The 22,433-nt window shown below is 45.1% G+C and overlaps 1 protein-coding gene across 1 annotated transcript; it reads right to left on the reverse strand.

Annotated features, from left to right (window-relative positions):
• Window positions 1–440: 440 nt before the first annotated feature.
• LOC131903990 (zinc finger protein 69 homolog) lies at window positions 441–16,890 on the reverse strand. Its single transcript, XM_059254890.1, has 6 exons — window positions 16,652–16,890; window positions 14,254–14,509; window positions 12,575–12,663; window positions 6,563–6,689; window positions 5,700–5,795; window positions 441–1,726 (listed from the first exon to the last, which is right to left on the reverse strand). Exons 2-6 carry the CDS (start codon window positions 14,378–14,380, stop codon window positions 594–596), a joined length of 1,572 nt encoding a protein of 523 aa, XP_059110873.1. The 5' UTR covers window positions 14,381–14,509; window positions 16,652–16,890; the 3' UTR covers window positions 441–593.
• Between the last annotated feature and the right edge of the window lie 5,543 nt (window positions 16,891–22,433).

Genomic DNA, 22,433 nt, shown 5'->3' on the forward strand with positions numbered 1-22,433 from the left:
AAAGTTGATGCTGCTGCTTAGTGGTAGCACTTGCCAATCATGCATGATGTCCTAGATTTAATTCAGTATTGTAAATCAATAAATTTTTCAAAAGAGCACAGGTGTTTAAGCAGCTGGTATAAGAAGCTTGGAGAAAAGACAGTCAAAACTGTGACTCTAGTAAAAGGACAGGGGTAATGTTTTAAAATTAGTGTGTGTGCCTAGCACACATGGAGATCGGAGCATGGTTGTGGAGCCCAAGGTCAAAATCAGGTAGGTTACCATGCTTAGGGGCAAGTGCCTTTACCTGCTGAGCCATTTCCCCAGCCCAGGTTTGAAACAGTAGTTCCCAAACTGAATCCATAAAGAAATAATTTATTAATCTACCAGAAATGAGAAAAAAAAATTGTGAATTTTTCATAATGCTGAATTTATCATTTTGCAAACGTGTCAGACAGTAGTAAACAATAGTAGCATTTATTTACGCTATTGGTAAAATAAAAGTTGCCATTATTAATAATTATCAACTTCTCAAATTTATCTGAGTCCTGAAATTTTAAAGCTTAGAATCACCAATTTAGAGTTGCTTTTGTTCTCATGTCCTGTATCATTTTTTATACATTATCTTGACAAGAGTTCCTCCTGTGTATTTTATGGTGTCGGCTCAGTGAGGAATTATAGCTGAAGGATTTTCCACATTCATTACATTCATAAGGTTTTTCTCCGGTGTGATGTCTCTGGTGTTTCTTAAAGGATGAATCGTGCCTGTAGGCTTTCCCACAACGGTTGCATTCATAGGCTTTCACTCCTGTGTGAACAGTTTTATGGTTGCTAAGGTGTATCCTTTGCCTAAAGGCTTTCCCACATTCCTTACATTTGTAGGGTCTCTCACCAGTGTGGATTCGCTGGTGATGTGTGAGATATGCTCTATGACTAAACGTTTTACAGCAGGAAGTGCACGCATAGGGCTTCTCCCCAGTGTGAATTCTCACGTGTTCACTGAGGTGTCTAATCTGTCGGAAAGTTTTCCCACACTCATTGCAGCTAAAGGGTTTCTCTCCAGAATGAGTCCTCAAGTGTTGGACCAAGCTGATGTTCTGGCTGAAGGCTTTCTGACATTTATCACAGACGAACGGTTTCTCTCCAGTGTGAATTCTATGATGCTGGTTGAGCGATGAGCGATGCCTGAAGGCTTTGCCGCACTCCTCACATCCAAAGGGCTTCTCTCCAGTGTGGATTCTCTGGTGTGTAGTAAGAGATGCGCTCTGACTAAAGGCCCGTCCACATTCCTTACATCTGAAGGGTTTCTCACCAGTGTGAATTCGCATGTGCTCTGTAAGGTGAATAGGTTGTTTGAACATTTTTCCACATATATTACACCCATACAGCCTGGCTCCTATGCAGCTCACTGGACTGTTAGTTGAATCTAATTTACATTTGTTCCTCCTCCTAGCGGGGTTGTATTTATGGTGCTTCTGCTCTAAAATAACATTGGAACCCTCACGGTTTTCCCCGAATTTGTTCGCTTCTTCGTGTCCCTTTTTGTGGGTCAAAACAACTCGCCTCCCACCTTTCCTATGGGTTTCCTGGTGCCTTTCTAATGTCTCATCGTAGCTGGAGGCTTTTCTCAATGTAGAACAAACAGTGTCCTCCTCCATGAGCCTTTCCATCACGGTGCTTTGAGAGAACTTGAGGGAAGTGTTATTCTCTGCAGCTGACTCCTTGGTTTCTGGTTTACTTTTCTCATCTGAAAGATAAGAAAAAAAAAAAAAAGGAATTCAGATAACTCATTCATTATGCTTTGAAAAAAACTCAACCACTAGGGCTGGAGAGATGGCTCAGAGGTTAAGAGCACTGGCTGCTCTTCCAGAGGTTCTGAGTTCAATTCCCAGCAACCACATGGTAGCTCACAACCATCTGTAATGAGATCTGATGCCCTCTTCTGGCCATGCAGACACAGCACTGTATACATAATAAATAAATAAATCTAGAAAAATAAAATAAATAAATCCTTTTAAAAAGCAACCACTAGCTGGGTAGTGATGGCCCACGCCTTTAATCCCAGCACATGGGAAATAGAGGCAGTCGATCTCTGTGAGTTCAAGGCCAGCCTGGTCTACAGAGCAAGTTCCAGAACAGCTGGGACTGTTACAAAGAGAAACACTGTCTCGAAAAATTAAAGGCTAAAAAAACAAACAAACAAACAAAAAAACCAACCCCTGTAAGTGTTACAGAATAGAGATTTAGATAACAGTACAGAAAGAAGCATGAGGTTTTTTTTTTTTGTTTGTTTGTTTTTTGTTTTTTACTGTATTTAGATATTGGTGTAGAATAATCCTCTTGTACACTGTAAAGATTTGTCACTGGAACTGGTTTAATAAAACGCTGATTGGGCAGTAGCCAGGCAGGAAGTATAGGCAGGGCGACCAAACTAAGGATGATGGGAAGGAGAAGGTCGGAGTTAGGAGTCACCAGCCAGATGCAGAGGGAGCAGGAGACGAATGTGCCATGCTAATAAAGGTACTGCCACATGGCAAAACATAAATAGAAATGTGGGTTAATTTAAATGTATGAGTTAGCTAGCAACAAGCCAACGCTAACAGTTGAGTATTTACAATTCATATAAGCCTCTGTGTGTTTATTTGGGACCAGGCAGTCGGGGACAAGAAATGTCCATTTACAAGATATAGTTATGCAGCCTGGCCAGACAATAAGAAATGAAATTAAGAAATAGAAAATGGGGCTGTTCCGTTGGCAGCGCTTGCCTAGCTTACATGAAACCCTGGGTCACTGAATAAACTAGATGAGATGGCATATGCCTGCAATCACATCACTCCAGTAGTGGAGGCAGGAAGATCAGAAGTTCAAGAGCAGCTTGAGCTACATGAGACCCAATCTCAAAAATAAACAGTAAATTACAAACAAACAAACAAACAAACAAAACAAAACAAAAACAAAAAACCAGTAAGTAGGTTGTTTGCATCTGTTTTTATATGTTGTAAAATTTGCAACATTCAATTCTGAGTGTCTCTTTTTTTTAGGGTTTTTTTTTTTTTTGGAGACAGGGCCTCACACAGCCAACGATGCCCCTGAACGCCTGCTCCTCCTGCCTCTACCTGTCAACTGCTAGCTCTAAATCACACGGGTGGCTTAGCTGTGTTCTAGTAACACTGAGGAATGACACCGAAGGACTATGCCCTCTAGGATAGAGATGGCTTTAAACTGACAGCTGCTTTTCACAAGCAGTCTCAGAAGGATTAGTAAGATGTCCCACACACCCCCAGCAGCAGCACAGACACCAGTTCAGAGCCTAGGATCTTAAATAAGGGCACTCACAAGAGCATTACACTACCATTAACTAAAAGCTGCAGTGACTATATTCTGTCCCCTACAGCTATTAATGTACCTGTGAAATATCATTTATGTAAAGGAAACTTATAAGAAACCCAGAATGGCTGCTGCTACTATGTCTGAGGTAAATGACCTTTAAAATCTGACTAGTTGTTTTAGTTTTTAAATTTTATATTTAATTTTTTGAGACTCAATGGGGAGATTAATTATAATAATTAGAATGCACACAATACATGTATGAAAGTGTCAAAAAACAAACTCAATAAAAAAGTTTTAAATTCTGGCTAGTTTTCTTACTTAGCAATCATTACACTATTACTAACTAATATTTCAGGTGACATGTTTGTATTCATGGAAGGTATAATTTCCTGTAAGTTCTTTTTTATTTTTATTTTGGTTTTGGTTTTTGATTTTACGAGACAGAGTTTCTCAGTGTAGCTCTGGACATCCTGGAACTCACTCTGTAGACCAGGCTGGCCTCGAACTCAGAGTTCCACCTGCCTCTGCCTCCCCAAATGCTGGGATTAAAGGTGTGCACCACCACAGAGGCAATAACGAAGTTTGAGTTTAGCAGGCCCTTGGTTCTGGTCCTGGATAGGAGGGGGATGATGGGAAGAAGCCATCTGTGCACCCCATCCAAAGCTGAGGGAGAGAAAGGAAGACTGAACTTTGGATTTGGAATTTTGCTATTGCACTGAATTAAAAATTAAATAAATACTTGTTTATTTGAGGTTTTGCTTTTTTAAGACAGGGTCTCAAGTATCCCAGGCTGGCCTCACTCCTCCTACACAGAGGAGTGTGACTTTAGGGCCTGCCCTCCTGTACCACAGTTACTGGCTAATGCTCCCCATTTCAAAGCCAGAGCTCTACAAGGTCACTTTTAAGAGTCCATCAAGAAACAGGCTGAAAACCAAAACCACAGCAGCCTTCCTCTTTTTCTTCTTGTTGCTTGCTTAGTGGTCCTGGCGTGGGCAGGCAGTCTCCTGCCCCCATAGCCTGTGTTAGTCTCAGCATGATCAGTTATGGATGATAAAACCCAGGAGGATGTACAAGCCATTATGATTTATAACAGGGTAAAACAAGCAGGGTGTGATGGCTCTAGCCTGTAATCTCAATGTTCAGCAAGCTGAGGCAGGAGGATCACCTTGAGTTTGAGGCCAGCCTGGGCTACATAGTAATAATATACTGTATCAAAATGCCTGAAAACAATGAATAAAAGTTTAAAAATATGTCAAAATAGAAATGTTCAAAGTAAAGTGTTACTACTTAGCGGCAATAAACAAAATATAATTCTAAAAAATCTATCCTCTATAGTAGCGAGTGCAGGATTTCATGACAAATCTGACACAGGATATGTAATACGTGTAAGACCTTCATGGAGAAAATCCTGAGCCTTTTTCTTTTTTGAGGCAGAGTCTCATGTAAACCAGGCTGGCTTTGAATTCCTGACCCTTCTGCTACTTACTACCTCCTAAATGCCACACTAGAGGTTACACAAACGCTGTGATCGACATGCACATATCCATATCTGTTTGTGCACACAGGCAAGGGATACCTCTAAAACAGCAGGTTGACGCAGCGTGGCTGGGTCATGGGCCAGACGCCCCTTCATCTGACTAGGCACACCAAACCTCCTTTCAGTCAGTTTCCCTGTTTGCAGTCCAGTTAGCTTGAGCGTTCTCAGAACTCAGCATTTTTGCCAACACTTTAACATTACTGCCTCATTTCTTTTAACTTTCCTGATTATTTGTGAGAGAAAAGCTTTTAATTATTTAAATTACATGTCTGTGTGTGCACACATATCCCAGCACACGTGGACAGAGGTCAGAGGATAACTTTGAGGAAGTCAGTTCTCTCCTGTCACATTGTGGGCTCCAGGGGTCACACTCAGGGCTTTAGTCATGGCAGCAAGGACCTCCATGTGTCGAGCTGTCTTGCCAACCCTCTTGTAGGACTTTTTTATGAAGTTGTTATGAGGAAAATTATATACGAGTTAAAAGGAGAATGAAAACTATAAAATTATAGTGGGAAAAGGAGAAATAAAAGCAAAAGAGAAAAGGATCTGTGCAATGTGATTGGCACTGAAAAAAGACCCGTTTCAGAGAGAGAGCAAACGTCTATAAGATGTTTCATGTCAGCCAACCTTCCGGTCCTGTGAGGGGATCCGACTTAACTCTAATGAGGACAAGACTTCTCTCCGTTCTAATTGCGGAGACTCGCCAAGGCTTGGGAAGGAAAGGAGCAATGGGAGAGGGATGGAGTGAGACCTAGTGCAGGCCCTGCCAGCGCCCTGAGCCTTCCCCACAGCTTAGGACGACCCCAGCACTCTAGCATCCCTACCCCACAGGGCTCATCTACCCTGGTCTCACCGAAAATGGGATCCTCTGGGCCTTGACTCTCTGCCATCCATGGTCCTTCTCCTTTCTCCAACTGGGAAATCACACGAGGCTTGGAGAGTCGATATCCTGCTCAGAGAGTTAAAGAAGAACTATGAATGTTGATGCTGCTGTTTAGGAACCGCCCCAGAGTTTTGGCCCCAGAGTTTTGGTCCAGCTTTTGGCTATTCAGGGTTCTGATAACCAACAGGGCTACATCTTTCTTTCCTAGCTCTACCAAATAAAGTTGTCCCTTAAAGAAGTCATCAGATACGCCCTGACGTGGTCTTCAAAGGAACAAGACATCTCTAACACAGAACCCACAGTCAAAACCCAGTGAACCCCTGAGATCAACAGTTTTACCAACAATGGCTCTCATAACGGGCAGGTTTGTGGAGGAAAGCTGGCATGATGGTTAATTTTTAATTTTCAACTTGACACAACCTTTAATCACCTAAGAAGATTCTTTTATTATGTATAATTTTTTAGCTTTTTTTATTGATTCTTTGTGGATTTTCTGAGAAGATTCTTAATTGAAGAACTGTCTAGATCAAGTTGGTGTGGAAAGCTGTCATAATTAATGAGAGAAGACCTCAGTCCACCGTGGGTGGCACCATTCCCCAGTCTGGGGCTTTGGACTACGCGAGAGTAGAGAAAGCTGGCTGACAGCAAGCAAGCAAAGACGTATTCCAGCCTTTGCTCTTTACGGTAGATGTGATGCTTAAGTTCTTGCCTCAACTTCTCCAAAGTAATGGACTGGAACTAAAATCATGAGACGAATAAACCTTCTCTTCCCGGAGTTGCTTTTTTTAATCACAGCAGCAGAGACGAAATCAGAACGGCTGGTTGGTCCTCACCCACTGACACCAGGTTTCTGTAGTTCTCCAGCATCACCTCCCGATACAAATCCCGGCAGGCAGGAGCCAGTTGTCCCCACTCCTCCTGGGAGAAGTCCACAGCTATGTCCTTGAAAGTCAACGCTTCCTAGAATGTCAAACAGTCAGTGTGAGCCAGTCCACCCCAGACAGCCTCAGGAGCTCTGGCAGTATTCTAAGTTCAGAGGGGTTCCACACCAGTTTCGCCAAGAGTAGCTGCTGGGTCTGTCTAGAGACCACTGCTATAAATGACTAAGGATACAGGACAGAAAAAAAAAAAACATGAAAAAGTGAGAAAGCCAGTGAGAGTCGAGGTGACTGTCTCTTTGGGGCGCTGTGAAAGTAGTGAAGGTACTGTTTGGCCGGAGGCAGATTCAGTGGGGGAGGGTCATGTGAGAATCTGAGGGAAGAAGATTCTAGAATGGTCCCAAAGGCCTCAGACTGAACATCTGTCTGAGGACCAAGAACAGCATGGATGGAGGCAGCTTTGGGACAGGGGAGAACAGGAGGCGGGCGGGCGGGCGGGCGGGCGGGGAAGGAGGTGCCTTCACACTCAGTGTCCCTAACACCTACGCATTTGTTCGTTTTTCTTGAAAAAAGTTTAAATTAGCATACACAGTGTTAGGTTTCCTTGTGGCATTTTAAAACAAAATTTGTTTTCCTTGGCTCCCCAACCTTCTTCGGCCTGGTGCCCCTGAAGCCCGCCTGCTCCCTTCCATGCCCACCCACAGCCTCCTTCCCACCCAGCGTCGCTGCCCCCTCCCACTTCAACACCTTTGTCCCTCTCATCTCCTACGGCTTCCCACACTTCCCCACCCACACACAGACACGCAGACATTCTTCGTTAGGATCCACCCAGGAGAGACCATGTGGTATTTGTCTTTCTGAGCCTGCTCCCCTGACTTTATACAATTCCCAGATCCATCCACTGTCCTGAAAATGTCACGACTTCATTTTTCTTTACAGCTTGATAAAGTTCTATTGTGTGCACACCACATCTGCATTTGCCATGAAATGCAGCATTAAGTTTCTCCGGTCCCACCTGGCCGCGAGGTCCTGCAGCCACTTATAAAATAATTACTCAGAGGCTTAAATTAATTACCAACTGTGTGGGTTAAGGCAGGCATCTTGCTAGCTAGCTCTTTCATCTTAAATTAACCCGCTTCTATGTATCATCTATGTATCACCACGTGTTCCGTGGCTTTACCTGCGTCCCATTCCATGTTGCTTCTTGGATGGTGGTTTGGTGTCTCCTTTCTCTCCTTTCTCCTTTCATTATCTCTCTAGGATTTTCCCACCTTCCATCCTGCCCTGCCATAGGCCAATGCAGCTTTATTTATCGACCAATCAGAGCAACATATATTCACAGTGTACAGAGAGACATCCCACAGCAATCTACAGGCTGATGGGCAGCGAGGCTGGTTCCATTTTCTTGCTACTGTGAATAGTACAGCAGTAAGTATGGATGTGCAGAGTGTCTTGGTGGTAGAATACAGAGCCATCTGGTATGTGCCCAGGAGTGGTATAATGCAATCATATGGAAGACTTATTTGAATTTTTTTGAGAAAACTCCATAATGACTTCCATAATGGCTGTGTTCACAAGCAGTGAATAAGGGTTCCTTCTCCCTACATCCTCACCAGCATTTGTTGCCTCTTTTCTTGATGAGAGCCATTCTGACTTCAGTGAGATGGAATCTCAAAGTCGCCTGTTGGTTTGTTTTTGTTTAAGGTTTATATATGTGTATGAGTCTTTCCTACATGCATGCATGTGGACCACATGTGTGCCTGGTGCACTAGGTTAGAAGAGGGCACTGGATCCCAGGAACTGGAGTTACATACAGATGGTTAGGAGCCACGTGTGGGTGCTGGGAACTGAACCCAGGTCTTTTGCCAGAGCAGCAAATGTCACTGTCACTTAAGGTAGACTGAACTGACAGAGACAAGGTCGGGGAGCTGGATTCACAGGACTGCACCACCACAGGACTTTTAAAAAGTAGCCAAAACTCATTGTAAAACCAAAATGGAACCCTGAAAAGTATTCAATCCCAAAGAAGGTGTAGACGATGAACAAAGGAACAAATACAAACAGGAAGAGAAAGAAGCCACCACATCAACACCCATGTGTGAGCGGACTAAACCAGCACACACCGGCTACGTAAGGTCAGACTGGAGACAGGCTCAAAGGGAAGGCAGGAAAGGGCTCTGTGCAAACAAAGTGGAAAAACTGAGAGCCAAGTTAAAGTGGGCTGCAGGCAAAGGCGCCCTGCTAGACTTTAAAATAGGGGCCTCTCAACCTGTGGGTCGCATACCAGATACTCACATTACGATTCATAACAGTAGCAAAACCACAGTTGTGAAGTAGCAACAAAAAATTATTTTATGGCTGGGGATCATCACAACATAAGGAAATATATTAAAGGGTCACAGCATTAGGAAGGTTGAGAACCCTGCTTTAAAAAGAAGCACACTTCAGATAAGACTGAGTAGGTTCAGGGTGGGATGGCTGTAATTGGATGGCTATTGCGTAATGCTAAGAAGGTCTGTTTAAGGAGAGAGCCCAAGGCCAGGCAGGGTTGTGCACACCTTTAATGCCAGCACTCAGGAGGCAGAGGCAGGCGATTTCTGTGAGTTTGAGGCCAGCCTGGCCTACAGAGTGAGTTCCAGGACAGCCAGTGCTACATAGACAGACCCTGTCTCAAAATACAACAACGATAAAGACAGTCCAAAGTGTTTGTTTCAGACGGGAGAAACTTCAAAGGAAGCATAAGTGGTTTTCCTCAAGCCCAAATTTCAATAGAACCTATTTTCTTCTAAATAATACTACTAATTAATAATAAAACTGTCAGAACTAAAGACAGACAAAAAGAAAAAAACACACACACAAGACAAAAACAAGCCCCAAGCCACTGAATTTTGCATCTCATATTATTTTCACTGAAAATGCTTCTGTTTCCAAAAAAATCTCTTTAAAAAATTTTTTTTGTTGTTGTTGTTTGAGACAGGGTTTCTCTGTATAGCCCTGGCTGTCCTGGAACTTGCTCTGTAGACCAGGCTGGCCTTGAAGTCAAAGATCCATCTGCCTCTTAAAGGCATGTACCACCATGCCCAGCTTATAGGCAATTTTGAGGCACCCAACATGGATGTTAGGATCAAACTCAGGTCCTCTGCAAGAGCAGTGCATGTTTTTAATCACTGAGCCATCTCTCCAGGCCTCCAAAAATCTCCTAGTAAATATTTGTTTGTTTTTTTTAAAGATTTATTTCTCTACTGCATGTGTATGTGTGTACCTGAGTGTATGTATGTACACCATGTACATGCAGATGCCCATGAGGCCAGAGGTGTTGGATCCAACTGGAGCTGGGAATCAACCTGAGTCCTCTGTAAGAGCAGCAAGTGCTCTTCACCACTGAGCCACCTCTCCAGGCCCTGTAAGTATTTCTTTATGACTATTCCAGAATTTCCTTCTGTCCCAACAAAACTTCTATCAGGCAGTGATGACCTACTTCTGACACAATTCCCCAAATGGTTCTGGATTCTTTTGTTTCCTATTCACCTGAGAAAGGTGTGGTCTATGTGGCCTGGCCACTTTTTTCTCTATTCACCTCTCATGTGGCTGTTTTTAATACTATACCAATGGTCACAGTCATGCACACAGATCACTAGGAACCTTGTAATGTACTTCTCGCTTACACATTTGATGGTTATGATTTATGTTAGAAACTGCTTTTCCAATCTGTTGTGCATGTATGTGTGTGTAGCATATGTACACATGTGCAGGTGTGTGTACCTGTGCTGTGGGCTGCAGGAATGTACCATAAGAACTCAGCTGGTTATGGCAAAGTCACTACCTGGAGGGATCAAGGATTTCCTCCAGAGGAAGCCAAATTCCAAGGAGCTTTTGGTGTTACTTGTCTTGTTATACATCAGCTGTCTTCTGTTATGAAAATCATGTGTGCCTTCATAGTTTTCCCAATTGACTTTTCCCTAAGAAGGACTAACAGTGTGGACTGATCACTCTCTGGATATACACATTCCAGGTATTTGGAGAACAGCCTCAGGAAAGGCTTCCTCTGGAATCTGATATCTCCCTTGGCCACTTTCAAGGACTAGCAGTAATAACAGTCTACATGAAAGTTTCCTGATTTAAGGTAAATTCCACAAAGAGACACCGCTTAGGTCAGGTGGACGCTTAGGTCAGGTGGACGTTAAGTAATAGTTTTACACAATTTAGTTCGGACCCTCCTTTCTTACAGCCTTACTAACTTTATAGACCTCTAACTCCTTACCTAACCACTTCTAGGAATATTTGGATAACCTTCTGCACTGACAGCTATGCTCAGCCAGAACCCCAGTTCAAGCCTCCTGGTAATTATCATCATTGGCAGCATCCGGCCGCGTCCATCCCCAGATAGAGGAAAGTACCTTATCAGAGAATCCTCTGTACTCTCTAAGAACAGACTTAAGCATCCAGGCTACCTGTTTGAGAAGGCTTGGCAGATGTGCCAATTAAGCTTTACTTCCTCCTTTCCCAAACCTTACCTCTAGTTCCAGATCTCCCTTTAACTATCACCAGAGGCATCTAGCCGTACACAGGTTGCCTAGCAACTGAGCACACTTTCCCCCACCCTGCAGAAAAAACGGCAGATAGCTTGGAAAGATAGGAGCCACAGGAAAAAAGAAGACAGTTTTATTTTCTCCCATTGACCTAGCAAGTTATAGATTCTTAACATTTTCTACTAATCACGTTTAAGACTATAGTTGAGCACATAAGATTCCCTCTTCTTAGATATTACCCGAATTTTGCCCTTAGTTAATTCATTTCCCCATTCGTCACTTCCCTTTGGGGTTGCAAATGATAATTAACGGTTATTGCCCCTCAATGTGATTCTTATCACTCCTCCATTTGACCCTGGAAGCCTGGCTTTATATACCAGGACTTCCAGGGCCCGAGGACGGAGAAAAGAGAATGGAAGAACTAGATGGGTAAGAACTTGAGAGGAACAAACTGAGATGGGGAAGAACTAGATTGAAGGGCTAGAAGAGAGGACTAGAGGAACGAGATGGAAGATGAGGAAGAGTCAGATGGGGAAGAACTAGCTGGGTAAGAACAAGCTGAAAAGGACCTAGTTGAGGCAGAATTAAGACGAGAGAATTAAGATAGAACTTAGAGGGAGCAATAGATAAGTATAGAGAGAAATCAGGCAAGAAAGGAGCTAGACATGAGAAGAGAACTGAAGCTGTGTATATAGGATGTTATGCCAGAGGAATTAAAGCAAGTGGACTATAGAGCTCGGTGTGCTGAGATTCTATTTCCTGAAAATAGTCCTCGCCATTAGTAGTTCTCTCTCCTGAGCCCCTGGGATGTATAATATTAAGGCTGGTCCCTCTAATATTATACAAGACACCTGTGTCTGCAGAGGTGGAACATGAGGAGGGCACTGCATATCCTCTATCATGTCACTCTCCGCCTTATTCCGCTGAGGCAGAGTTTCTCTCTGAATCTGAGGCTTGGTTTCTTCAGTGAGTCTGGCAAACAGCAAGCCCCAGAGATCCTCTTATCTCTATCTTATCTATCGCCCTCAGCACTGGGGTTACAAGCACACCCAGACTGTTATGCCGAGGCTGGGATCGGAACTCAGGTCTTCACCAGTGTGCAGCAAGCACTCCCAGCCATGGAGCCCTCTCTCCAGCACTTTGGTTCTTTCACTGATGTTTATCTTAGACGGTTTCTGTCGGTTTGGAGCTGGGGTGGAACAGTATCGCTCTCTTTGCTTTCTACCCTGAAATTAGGACAATGTTCATTTCTGACGAAGTCACTATAAAAATGGACGCTGCCACCACAGAACTCTAATTATTTATATGTAAGGAACTTGTATGGAACTCCCCAGATTGAGTTATTGGTCTTACCCTACTTCCACTTCTCAGAAAGACAGTTTACACCCCTAAAGTCTAAGAAGGAATGTGAGGAAAATGACAGGAAACTCCACCACACCTGGGATTCCGCCGCAGGGACGCTGGGGCTCACGCCATCCGATAAACATTCTCGTTGGCTCCCATCATCAGTACCATGGGATATCGGAGCTGCAGAAGGAGAAAAACCACGAGGTGTGTGCCTTCCCAGATCACCAAACAGAAAAACTGCCCCCAGCCCCACTGGCAGGGGCTCCTTCCCCATACACTCACAAAGCACATGGAGCCTTGGCTGGCCTGGAACTTGTGAGACCTGCCTGCCTCAGCCTCAGCACTGGGACTTAAGCTTTCCACACCACTCCGGGCTTGCTCTTCTTTTTAGACAGGGTCTCACTCTGTCACTCAGGCTGGCCTCAGCCACCCACTCAGCTTGGCACCACATTCTTAACCTTTGATTAGGCTGAGCATTCCCCACTCTACGGTTCACTCTGTGACCCACTCCTTAAGGTACAAATTTTTCTATCCTTTCTCCAATTAAAAAAAAAAAACACGCACGCACACAAAAAACTAAGACACTCTTCTAGACCTGATTCAGTGGTATTTGCCTTGGGGAAATGCCTTAGTACATGCAATCATAGGATGGCTTTCTGCCCATTGTATGCCAAAGAACTCTTTTAAGGCTATCTGCTACTGTTTTTATCTCTATGTGTCTACCTCATCAATGAATAATAAGCATTCAAGATAATTATTCATGCCAGGCATGGTGGCACCCACCTCTAATCCCTGCAATCAGGAGGTGGAAGCAGGAGGGTAAAGAGTTCAAGGCCAGCCTCTGCTACATAGCAAGTTGGAGGTCAGGCTGGGCTACACATGAGACACAGACAAAACACCATTACCAACAACAAAGAGAGGTAATTATTCTTTTTTCTTCCATCTGTTAAGATGCTTAGTCAAAGCCCCTCAGCTAGAACATAAAAAACAACAACAAAACAAAACACTTGGCTGAATACAAAGCATTATGGATGTGAATGAAGAGATCACATGAAACACTTACTCCTCTCCCCAGCTATCTACTTTCGAACAGACTAAGACTTGGGCAGGTCTTAAAGGAATTGACAGTCGGGCTGGAGAGATGGCTCAGCAGTTAAAAGAGCACTGGCTGCTTTGCCAGAGGTCCTGAGTTCAATTCCCAGCAACTACATGGTGGCTCACAACCATCTATAATGAGATCTGGTGCCCTCTTCTGGCAACAGGTATATATGCAGACAGAACACTATAATAAATAAATCTTAAAAACAATAACAACAAAAAGGAATTGACAACTTAGGAGAAATGAAAACACTCAGACATTTCGATTCTGCCACTCAGAGGAAGACAATGACAAAAAAATTAATACTTGTCAAAGACAGTGACTAGAGTCTAGATGCCCAGGAGCTTTGCAGAAAACCTGAGATTCAGGGGACAGAGTTTTTGATTCTCCGGTTCTGAGTCAGATTCCCATACTCAGGAACCTGGTGGCGGGGGGTAGGCAGGGGGTGTGGTGGGAGTGGGGTGGTATTCTGTGGCCAGCCCATCTTCCTGTTGTATATCGCATCTGGGGATGGGAAATGTAAGTGGTGCATAGTAAAAGTCACCAGGAGCCCAGCACTTCCTTCACAAATATCCCGACCCCCAAATCAAACATGCACCCCACATAGACCTTCTTATCCCTAACTTATCCCCAAAAGACCACCGCTTCTCCCACTTTCAGGCTGTTCTCACCTTCTCCTTCAAACATTTTTGTCACATCTTCCCACAGGGGCAGCCCCTCCTTGGTCTTCCCAGGATGGTTCAACTTCACCCAGGTGCTGGCCTCAGTGGATAGGGTGATTAGGAGCTGCTGAGGCATGATGGTGCCCACCTAACTGGGGGTGGCAGCTTCTGGTGGGGAAACTGCTGGAACTTTTGATGACAGGCTTCCCAGGTGTAGGGTCCTCCTCAGATCGTAAGCTTCTACCCACCAAAGTTTGTTGAGACCCTGAAACATCAGAGACCAGTGTGACCCGAAGAACTCTGGAAGCAGACGATGTTTCTTTGGGAGACAGTCCTGTGAGCTGGTTTGAGACCTTTGCTCTCTCTCTCTCTCTCTCTCTCTCTCTCTCTCCCTCCCTCCCTCTCTCCCTCTCTCCCTCTCTCCCTCTCCCTCTCTCCCTCTCTCCCTCCCTCCCTTCTTTTCTTTTTTTGGAGACAAGGTTTCTTTGTGTGGCCCTGGCTGTCCTAGAACTCATTTTATAGGCCAGGCTGTCCTCGAACTCACAGAGATCCACCTGCCTCTCCCTCCTGAGTGCTGGGACTAAAGGTGTGCGCCATCACTGCCCGGCTAAAAACTTTATTTATTCATTTATCTGTCTGTGTGTTTGTGCCGTGGTGCCCAGTGGAGGTCACAGGACAACTTATGGGAGTCCATTTTCTCCTTCCACCACGTGGGGCACAGGGTTTGGACTCAGGTTGTAAGGTGTGGAGGGCGCCCTTCCCTACTGAGCCATCCCACTAATCCACACTTGAGGAACAAAAGACAAGAAAGGAGCAATCCAGCCGGGTGGTGGTGGCACATGTCTTTAAACCCAGAACTCTGTGAGTTCGAGGATAGCCTGGTCTACAGAGTGAGTTCCAGGATCCTGACTCGAAAAACCAAAAAAAAAAAAGAGAAAAAAAAAGAAAAGAAAGACATGATCCAGAGCATCCATCACACAGCCAGAAGTCCAGAAATGTATTTATAACTGCAAAAAGGCCTATAAGATTTGGCATCGATATTGAAATAACAGTGTCCTGGATATAGAAGTACCCGTCAACTCCAAACACACAGATACAGAGACAAGCACCCCAAAATGTACAAATGTCCACACACTCTGACCTGACTTCCTACCTGGTAAGTTGCATGCTCCTTCTGCCTGCTTACATATTTGGAGTCAAGAAAGAATCTTTGATGTCAGAACCCTGAGACCTGTACATAAAGCTCTAAACATTTCAAGTCTGGGCTTCTGTTTCCCGGTCTCTAAAATGAGGATGGTAACTGTACTGCACAGGAATGCAGTGCTGAGACAATGTTACGTCTTCAGCAAACGCTGTTAATAATTAAAATCTTTTCATTTTAAAGCTGTACAATAGCATTATCTTAATTTTTAAAAATTTACATGTGCTTATTTATGGGGGGGGGGCGTGGGGAGGCCACACAACAACTTTTGAGTCGATTCTCTGTTTCCACCAGGATTGAACTCAGGGCATTAGACTTGGCTGCAAAAGCCCTTACTGGCTGAGCCATCTTCGCCAGCCCCATGGCATCATCTTTTAAAGTTATTTTTTAATAAACAATTAGAAATCTGAACTTAAAGTTCAGCTTGAGTATCTCGGCTGGGCAGTGGTGGCGCACGCCTTTAATTCCAGCACTCCGGAGGTAGAGCCAGGTGGATCTCTATGAGTTCGAGGCTAGCTTGGTCTACAGAGCGAGATCCAGGACAGGCACTAAAACTACGCAGAGAAACCCTGTCTCGAAAAACCAAAAAAAAAAAAAAAAAAAGTTCAGCTTGAGTATCTCAGTTGATAAAACAACCCACACAGCTGCATTTTGGCACGAGCAAACAGCAACCGACATCATCACGCACCCAAGATGCCCAGCAGCCGGAGAAATGAATCCTCCTTTCAGAAATAATTAAAACTGACAGAGGGGTACGTGCTCCCATGGAACTCAAATGGAAAAAAATACGGTATGTCAAGTACAACCAGAACCACTGCAGAACTGACCGTAGCAGCAAATTTGGAAACAACCCAAACCCATCATCTGCATCGCCCATTCAGCGACGAATAGTTGCTGATACTGGGGACCCGGTCCAGGGGATCTGAGAGCCCAAAAGCAGCTCTCCTCATCGCCCGGGGGTTGGGCAGCTCTTTGAAGTCTGGGGGAGGGGAGGGAAAGGTGAATGACTGAGTGTCCAAAGAGACCGGAGCTGGTAGAAACAGCCCCAATGCGTAAAAAGTCTCGTTACTAAGTGCAGAAACTTTCAGCTGTTCCTTCCGAAGCAGCTGACAGTCACAGAAGCTTGCTGGAACCCATCCTCGGAACCTCGCAGCTAGCCAGTCACCCCGACCAGCCCTCAGTCCCGCAGCAGGGCTGCCTACTCACGGGAGGAGATCTGGAGCAGCCCCGGGCGGCGCGGATCCGTTCCCGCCAGCCTTCCACGCTCACACCGCGGCGCCCAGCGCGCACCGAGGCATCCGTGGGGACGCAGGGTACCGTCGGCCTCGGGACTGGACACCGGCTTCTCCCGCTTCTCCCCCGCTGCACCCGGGAGCGAGGCTCGGCGCGGAGGGCCGTCCTACCCGAGCATCTCCTGCTCCAGCCGGGGACGCCCGGCGCCGCTGCGGTCCAGATGCCGGAGTGCAGCCGTCTCACCCCGCCCCTAAGGCCCCTGCGCGGGCCCGGCGCCTCCACCCGGGACCCGCCCACCCCACGCCGCCCGCGCCGGCGCCCTGCCCGTGGCTCCGCCCTCCCGGCTGCCTCGCGACGCAGATCCCGGAAGCCGGAAGCCGCCGGTGACTGTTAGAGCCAGGGGCGGTGCCCAGCGGAGCCACCGGCGCCTGCTCAGGGTCTCCGGGGCCCGGGTAGCCCGGCTGGTCTTCCTGGGGAAGCCGCTTCTCCGTCATTCTTTCATTCTTCTTCGGGCTTCAGGATGCAGCCTTAAATAGCAAGCAGTTCCTGCCTTCTCCTAACCTCATTCTGGTCAAATCGATAAGTAGAAAAGTAAATAGACGACAACTCAAATGGCAACAGGGGCCTAGAAAACAATAAACTTAAAAAAAAAAAAATCCGGGGTATGTATTTTTAATGTCCCTAAAGGCATGCATCAGGTTGCTAAGGCTGCCTTAAAAAAACACCGCACACCGGGTGACTTAAACAATAGAATGTGTTTTCTCACGGTCTTGGAGGCTAGGGCCCCTTTCTTCCCATATTCTCACGGGGTGTCTCCTGTGTGCCTGCCGCTGGGGGAAGCGCCTGGTGTCTCTAGGACCCACGTTCCTCTTAAAAGTCGCCAGTCCGACAGGATTAGCCTTCCTCAGTGCCTCATTTTGACTTATCTGTGTAAGGTTAGTCAACATAGAAAACAAAACTGAACCCATTCGAAGATAACCTGAGAGATGGTGAGATGGGAGAGACTGACCAGGGCAAAAACTGGAAAGGCGGCATCCAGAAAGTTAGTCCAAGTTGGAAGCGGCTTTTGCCCAGCTAGCTGGAAAACAGAACTTTGGTTTTGCGCTCAGGGAAGAGGGAGGAAAAGGATAACGAGTTGGGATGGACATTAGGAGGTCCTCTTTCCCTGTCTAGGACCTCAAAGGGCTGGCTCTTCCCTTAAGGAGGTGGTGGATGTTTGCGGGGAGGGGGGCTTGAAGTGGAACAACGTGGGTGTAATTTCCAAGCTGCAAAACTTTGCCTATCTCGGGCTGTGATCTAGGTTCAAGGTTATCTCTGACTGTCCATTGAGTTGACGACAGTGCCACTTGGGCTGTTAATGAATTTGCAAAAAAAGAGAAACCGGCAGTTGAGAGTTTATTAAACACACTGCTGTACAACCGCACACGGCGCTCCTGGAGAAGGGATAGCATGGCTGAGAGCGGGTGGGAGGCCTTTGAAAAGCCGGTAAAACTAGTTTTAGTTTTATCTCCTGGGCCAGTTTGTGTGGGTGATGTCCATACTCAAGGGACCAGCTGGCTTCTGTCCTGTCGTCTGCCTCACAGCACTAGTTACCTCCTGGTCTGACACCACGTGTCATTCAGAGGTAGCCTCCAAATGCTTGTAGAGGACATCACAAGTCATTCTTGGTTCCCCACAGAGTCTGATTGTTAAATTGTGAACACTTTATTCCATTTTTGGGTCCTTTTTTTTTTTTTGTCTCTATGGTCATGTTACAAGAAAAAATAAATACCAGCATTGTAATTGTAAGTGCTTGGCTTCCTAAACGTAAGTTTTCAGTTACAGTGCCAAATGCAGACTTACAGATAACCGAGCTGTGGGTGTAGTTCCATGTGGTATTAGGTCACTCACTCAGCCTGCCTGAGGCTCTTAATTCAACCTCCCAGGTCCCAGGAGGGGCACCAGAAACCAATGTTTCCTTAATTTAAAGAAATAAAACATAACTTGGATTACTTTGGCAGATACCTGGGAAGTATAAAAAAAATTTTGAAGGCTCATCAATATTTGTGTGTGTATATGTGTGCGTGTTTGTGTGTAAGTAACCTAATAAGAGTTTTCAATGCATGCTGTAACTCAGATAACTATTGAAAGACAGGAATATGCAACTTCAAACTAGTACTGAGGAGGAAGGAATGATAAGAGATATCCAACTGTGATTGCACTGAGACTAGCGCAGTCCAGTGGGGGCTGTTTCATGGAAGGCAGCTAAGAAAGTGTCCTCTGATGTGATGCCCTTTGAACAGAGGCCTGAAAGAAGTCAGGACATGGCTGAAAGACTGTCTTAGCCAGGCAGTAGTGTCCCCTGCCTTTAATCCCAGCACTCAGGAGGCAGAGGCAGGAGGATCTCTGAATGTGGCTACAGAGCCAGTTCCGGACAGCCAGGGCTACACAAAGAAATCCTGTCTTGAAAAACAAACAACAACAAAAAAGAAAGAAAGACCGTCTTAGCAGAGAACAAAGTCCCTGAGATGGGAGCTAGTGTAGTAGTCAGAGGCAAGACTTGAGTATGGTTTGAGGCAAACCATGGTAGAAACATTGTGACAATTCTGAAAGAAATGGGATGCCACTGCAAAGTTCGGAACCGAGAGTCAACACGATCCAACTTCTACTTTTAGTACACATACACAGCATGCATATGGAAGTCAGGATAACTTGCAGGAATTGGTTCTCTCCTTTAACCTCGTGAGTCCTGGGAATCAAACTCAGGTCACCAGGCTTGGCAGCAAGTGCCTTCACTCCCTAGCCCATCTTTCCAGCCCCAAACTTCTGTGTTAGTATAATCAGACCTCTGCTCTCTCTAACCTGTAGTAAATGCAAGGCTGCAGTAAATCAAGTGAGAAATGATACTAGCAAATCGTTGGTAGGTGACAGCACAAGTGCTAACGAGTAAAAGTCTGTTTTAAGCTAAGCTAAAACACTCTCGTGTGACTCCATACTAGTGCATGTGTGTAGAGGTCAGAGGGTCAGCCTCAGACATCATTCCTCAGGATTCATCCACCTTTTTGCTTAGGACAGGGTCTCCCAGTGAGCCCCAGAAACTGGTCTATCTCAGCCTCCTCCAGCCATTGAAATTACAAGCATAGGTACCATTGGGTTTTTGTTTTGTTTGTTTGAGATGGGGTCTTACTATGTAGCCCTGGCTGGCTTGAAATTTGATATACAGACCAGGCTGGCCTTGAACTCAGACACCCACCTGCCTCTGCCTCCCAAATGCTGGGATTAAAGGCATGTGCTACTACTCTGGGCTGTGCCTAGCTTTTTTACATGTATTCTGGGGACTCTATCTCATGTCCACATGCTTGTACGGCAAATTATATACTGACTGAACCCTATCTTCAGGCCAAAACACTATCTTAATAACTTAATATAGTTTATTAGTGTTAATTATATCCATATTGTTATGATGCAGGTCATATAATATGTGGTGGAATTGATGGTCCAAAATTCAATGTAAAATTTTGACATCTGTTAGTACTAGTTTATTCTACCATAACAATGCAAAATAATATATTTATTTGAAACAGCATTTCTAGAAATGAGCCAACTAACATTTTTATTAAACCTCTTCTCTGTAAACAAAGGGCTACAGTGAAAGCTTGCGTTGCATTCCCTTCTAATTCATTAAAGACAATTTAGAACAGTAATTCTGAGAAATTAATCCTCAGAAACAACCCAGATCCATCATCAGCATCACCCATTCAGCAAGGAATAGTTGCTGATACCAGGGACCAGGTCCAGGGGATCTGAGAGCCCAAAAGCAGCTCCCCCCATCCCCTGGGGGTTGGGCAGCTCTTTGAAGTCCGGGGGAGGGGAGGGGAGGGGAGGGGAAGATGAATGACTGAGTGTCCAAAGAGACCAGAGCTGGTAGAAACAGCCCCAATACGTAAAAAGTCTCTTTACTAAGTGCAGAAACTTAAAAACACTTTAAGTCGGCTAGTTGACTCAAAGTGTTTTTAATTTTTATGTATTTGTGCAGATCAGCTTCAGCTCTGTAAAAGGGTTGGAAGGAAAGGAAAGGGAAAAAAGTCATCAGTGGGGAAAATGGGCAAAAGATCTGATTAGCCATGGCCTAGGAGGGGAATCAAAAGGGCAAAGAATGAGGTGTGTACTGTACCCAGACTGGCTGCTGTGGCAAGTGGGAGTTAGAGAACTCCTACACATCCCTAATAGAAGTGAGCACCCCCGTGTGTGTGTGTGTGTGTGTGTGTGTGTCTGTCTGTCTGTCTGTCTGTCCTCCCACACACATTGTTTTTTGGGGTTTTTGTTTGTTTTTTGTTTTGTTTTTTGAGACAGGGTTTCTCTGTGTAGTTTTGGTGCCTGTCCTGGATCTCGCTCTACAGACCAGGCTGGCCTCAAACTCACAGAGATCCACCTGCCTCTGCCTCCCAAGTGCTGGGATTGAAGGCATGCGCCACCACCGCCCGGCTTCAGCTTTTTAATAAAACAATTAATAGTAAATCTCGTCACTTGACATATCTCCAATGACCTTTTCTCAGTGAGGAGACTGGAATTGCTTCTCAGTTTTAAGGGGGTGTTATCTGCAGGTAGAAGAAACTGGTTTTCACAGATGTTCTGCTGTGGTACAGGCCCCACTGTGAGATACAAGTCACCTGCCAGGTACAAGTCACCGTGCTGCCTGCGTCCTGTGTGATGGCCTCGGCGTGCACTTCATACTCTCCTCCCATCTCCGAGTCTCCCTGTTGCTTAACTGCGTATTGTTTTGACATAATACAGAAACAAAGACTTAAATGTCTATATAAAGTATTTCTATAGTCTTAAAATGATGTAAAAATTTTTTAATGTTAAAAGGTTCATTAAAAAAATTAACCTAAAAATAATAAAACAGTTCCACTAAGTAAAGTGATCCCTTTGAAAATCTGTAATTTGGGGCTAAAGAGCTGTCCCAGTGGTCAAGCCGACAACATGCAGGCAAAATACCCACACACAAAAAGCTTTTTAAAATGAAAAATACAATGTGTAGAGTCCCTTCTTAGCAAGGCGGTGGCCCTGGGTTTGGTCTAGCCACTACCACTAGAGGGAAAAGAAGGTTATGACCAAAAGTTCAGCTTCCACCAGGCATGGTTGCAAAGGCCTATTATCCCAGCAGCGAGACGGGAGTTTAAGGATAGCCTGGGCTACATAGTAAGGTGGTTTCAAAGAAAGAAAGAAAAAAGAAAGAGGGATGAAGGCATCTGACTCGGTGTCATACAAAACAAGTTACAAAATAACCTCCCCTTACTCACGGTCTTCCTTTCCTGTCTCCTTTCCTCCACTTCCCACCGGTGTTTCCTGAGTTTCACAAATAAACGACTTGTGTGCTCTTCTTTATCTCAGGGTCTGCTTCTGAGATAACCCAGATCAGTCCCTGAATGTGTGAACAATGAGCTGGAAGTCACCCTCTCCTGTGAAGTGAGCTATCATGTCTAACCAGCCTGCATACCCTCCCCAAATAATAGTGTCCTTGAAATCTTGTATTTAAGGGGCCTGAGATAAGGATAGCACACCCTGGAAAGACAATTCGCCAAGCTATCCATGGAACAATTTGTAGTTTCCTAGACACAGGACATACTTCAGTTAACATTTGAAAGGGTAAGTTCCTAACACTTAAAATCGTCCTTTAGAGTCAGTTTACACCGGGTCTGAGCTTCTGATGCCAGTGAATTCGCTCGGTTCATTTTTACTTATTTTTGACACAAGACCTTGTCATTGAGCCTAC

This window comes from Peromyscus eremicus, chromosome 2 (assembly GCF_949786415.1).
Source record: "Peromyscus eremicus chromosome 2, PerEre_H2_v1, whole genome shotgun sequence".
Lineage (NCBI taxonomy): Eukaryota > Metazoa > Chordata > Mammalia > Rodentia > Cricetidae > Peromyscus > Peromyscus eremicus.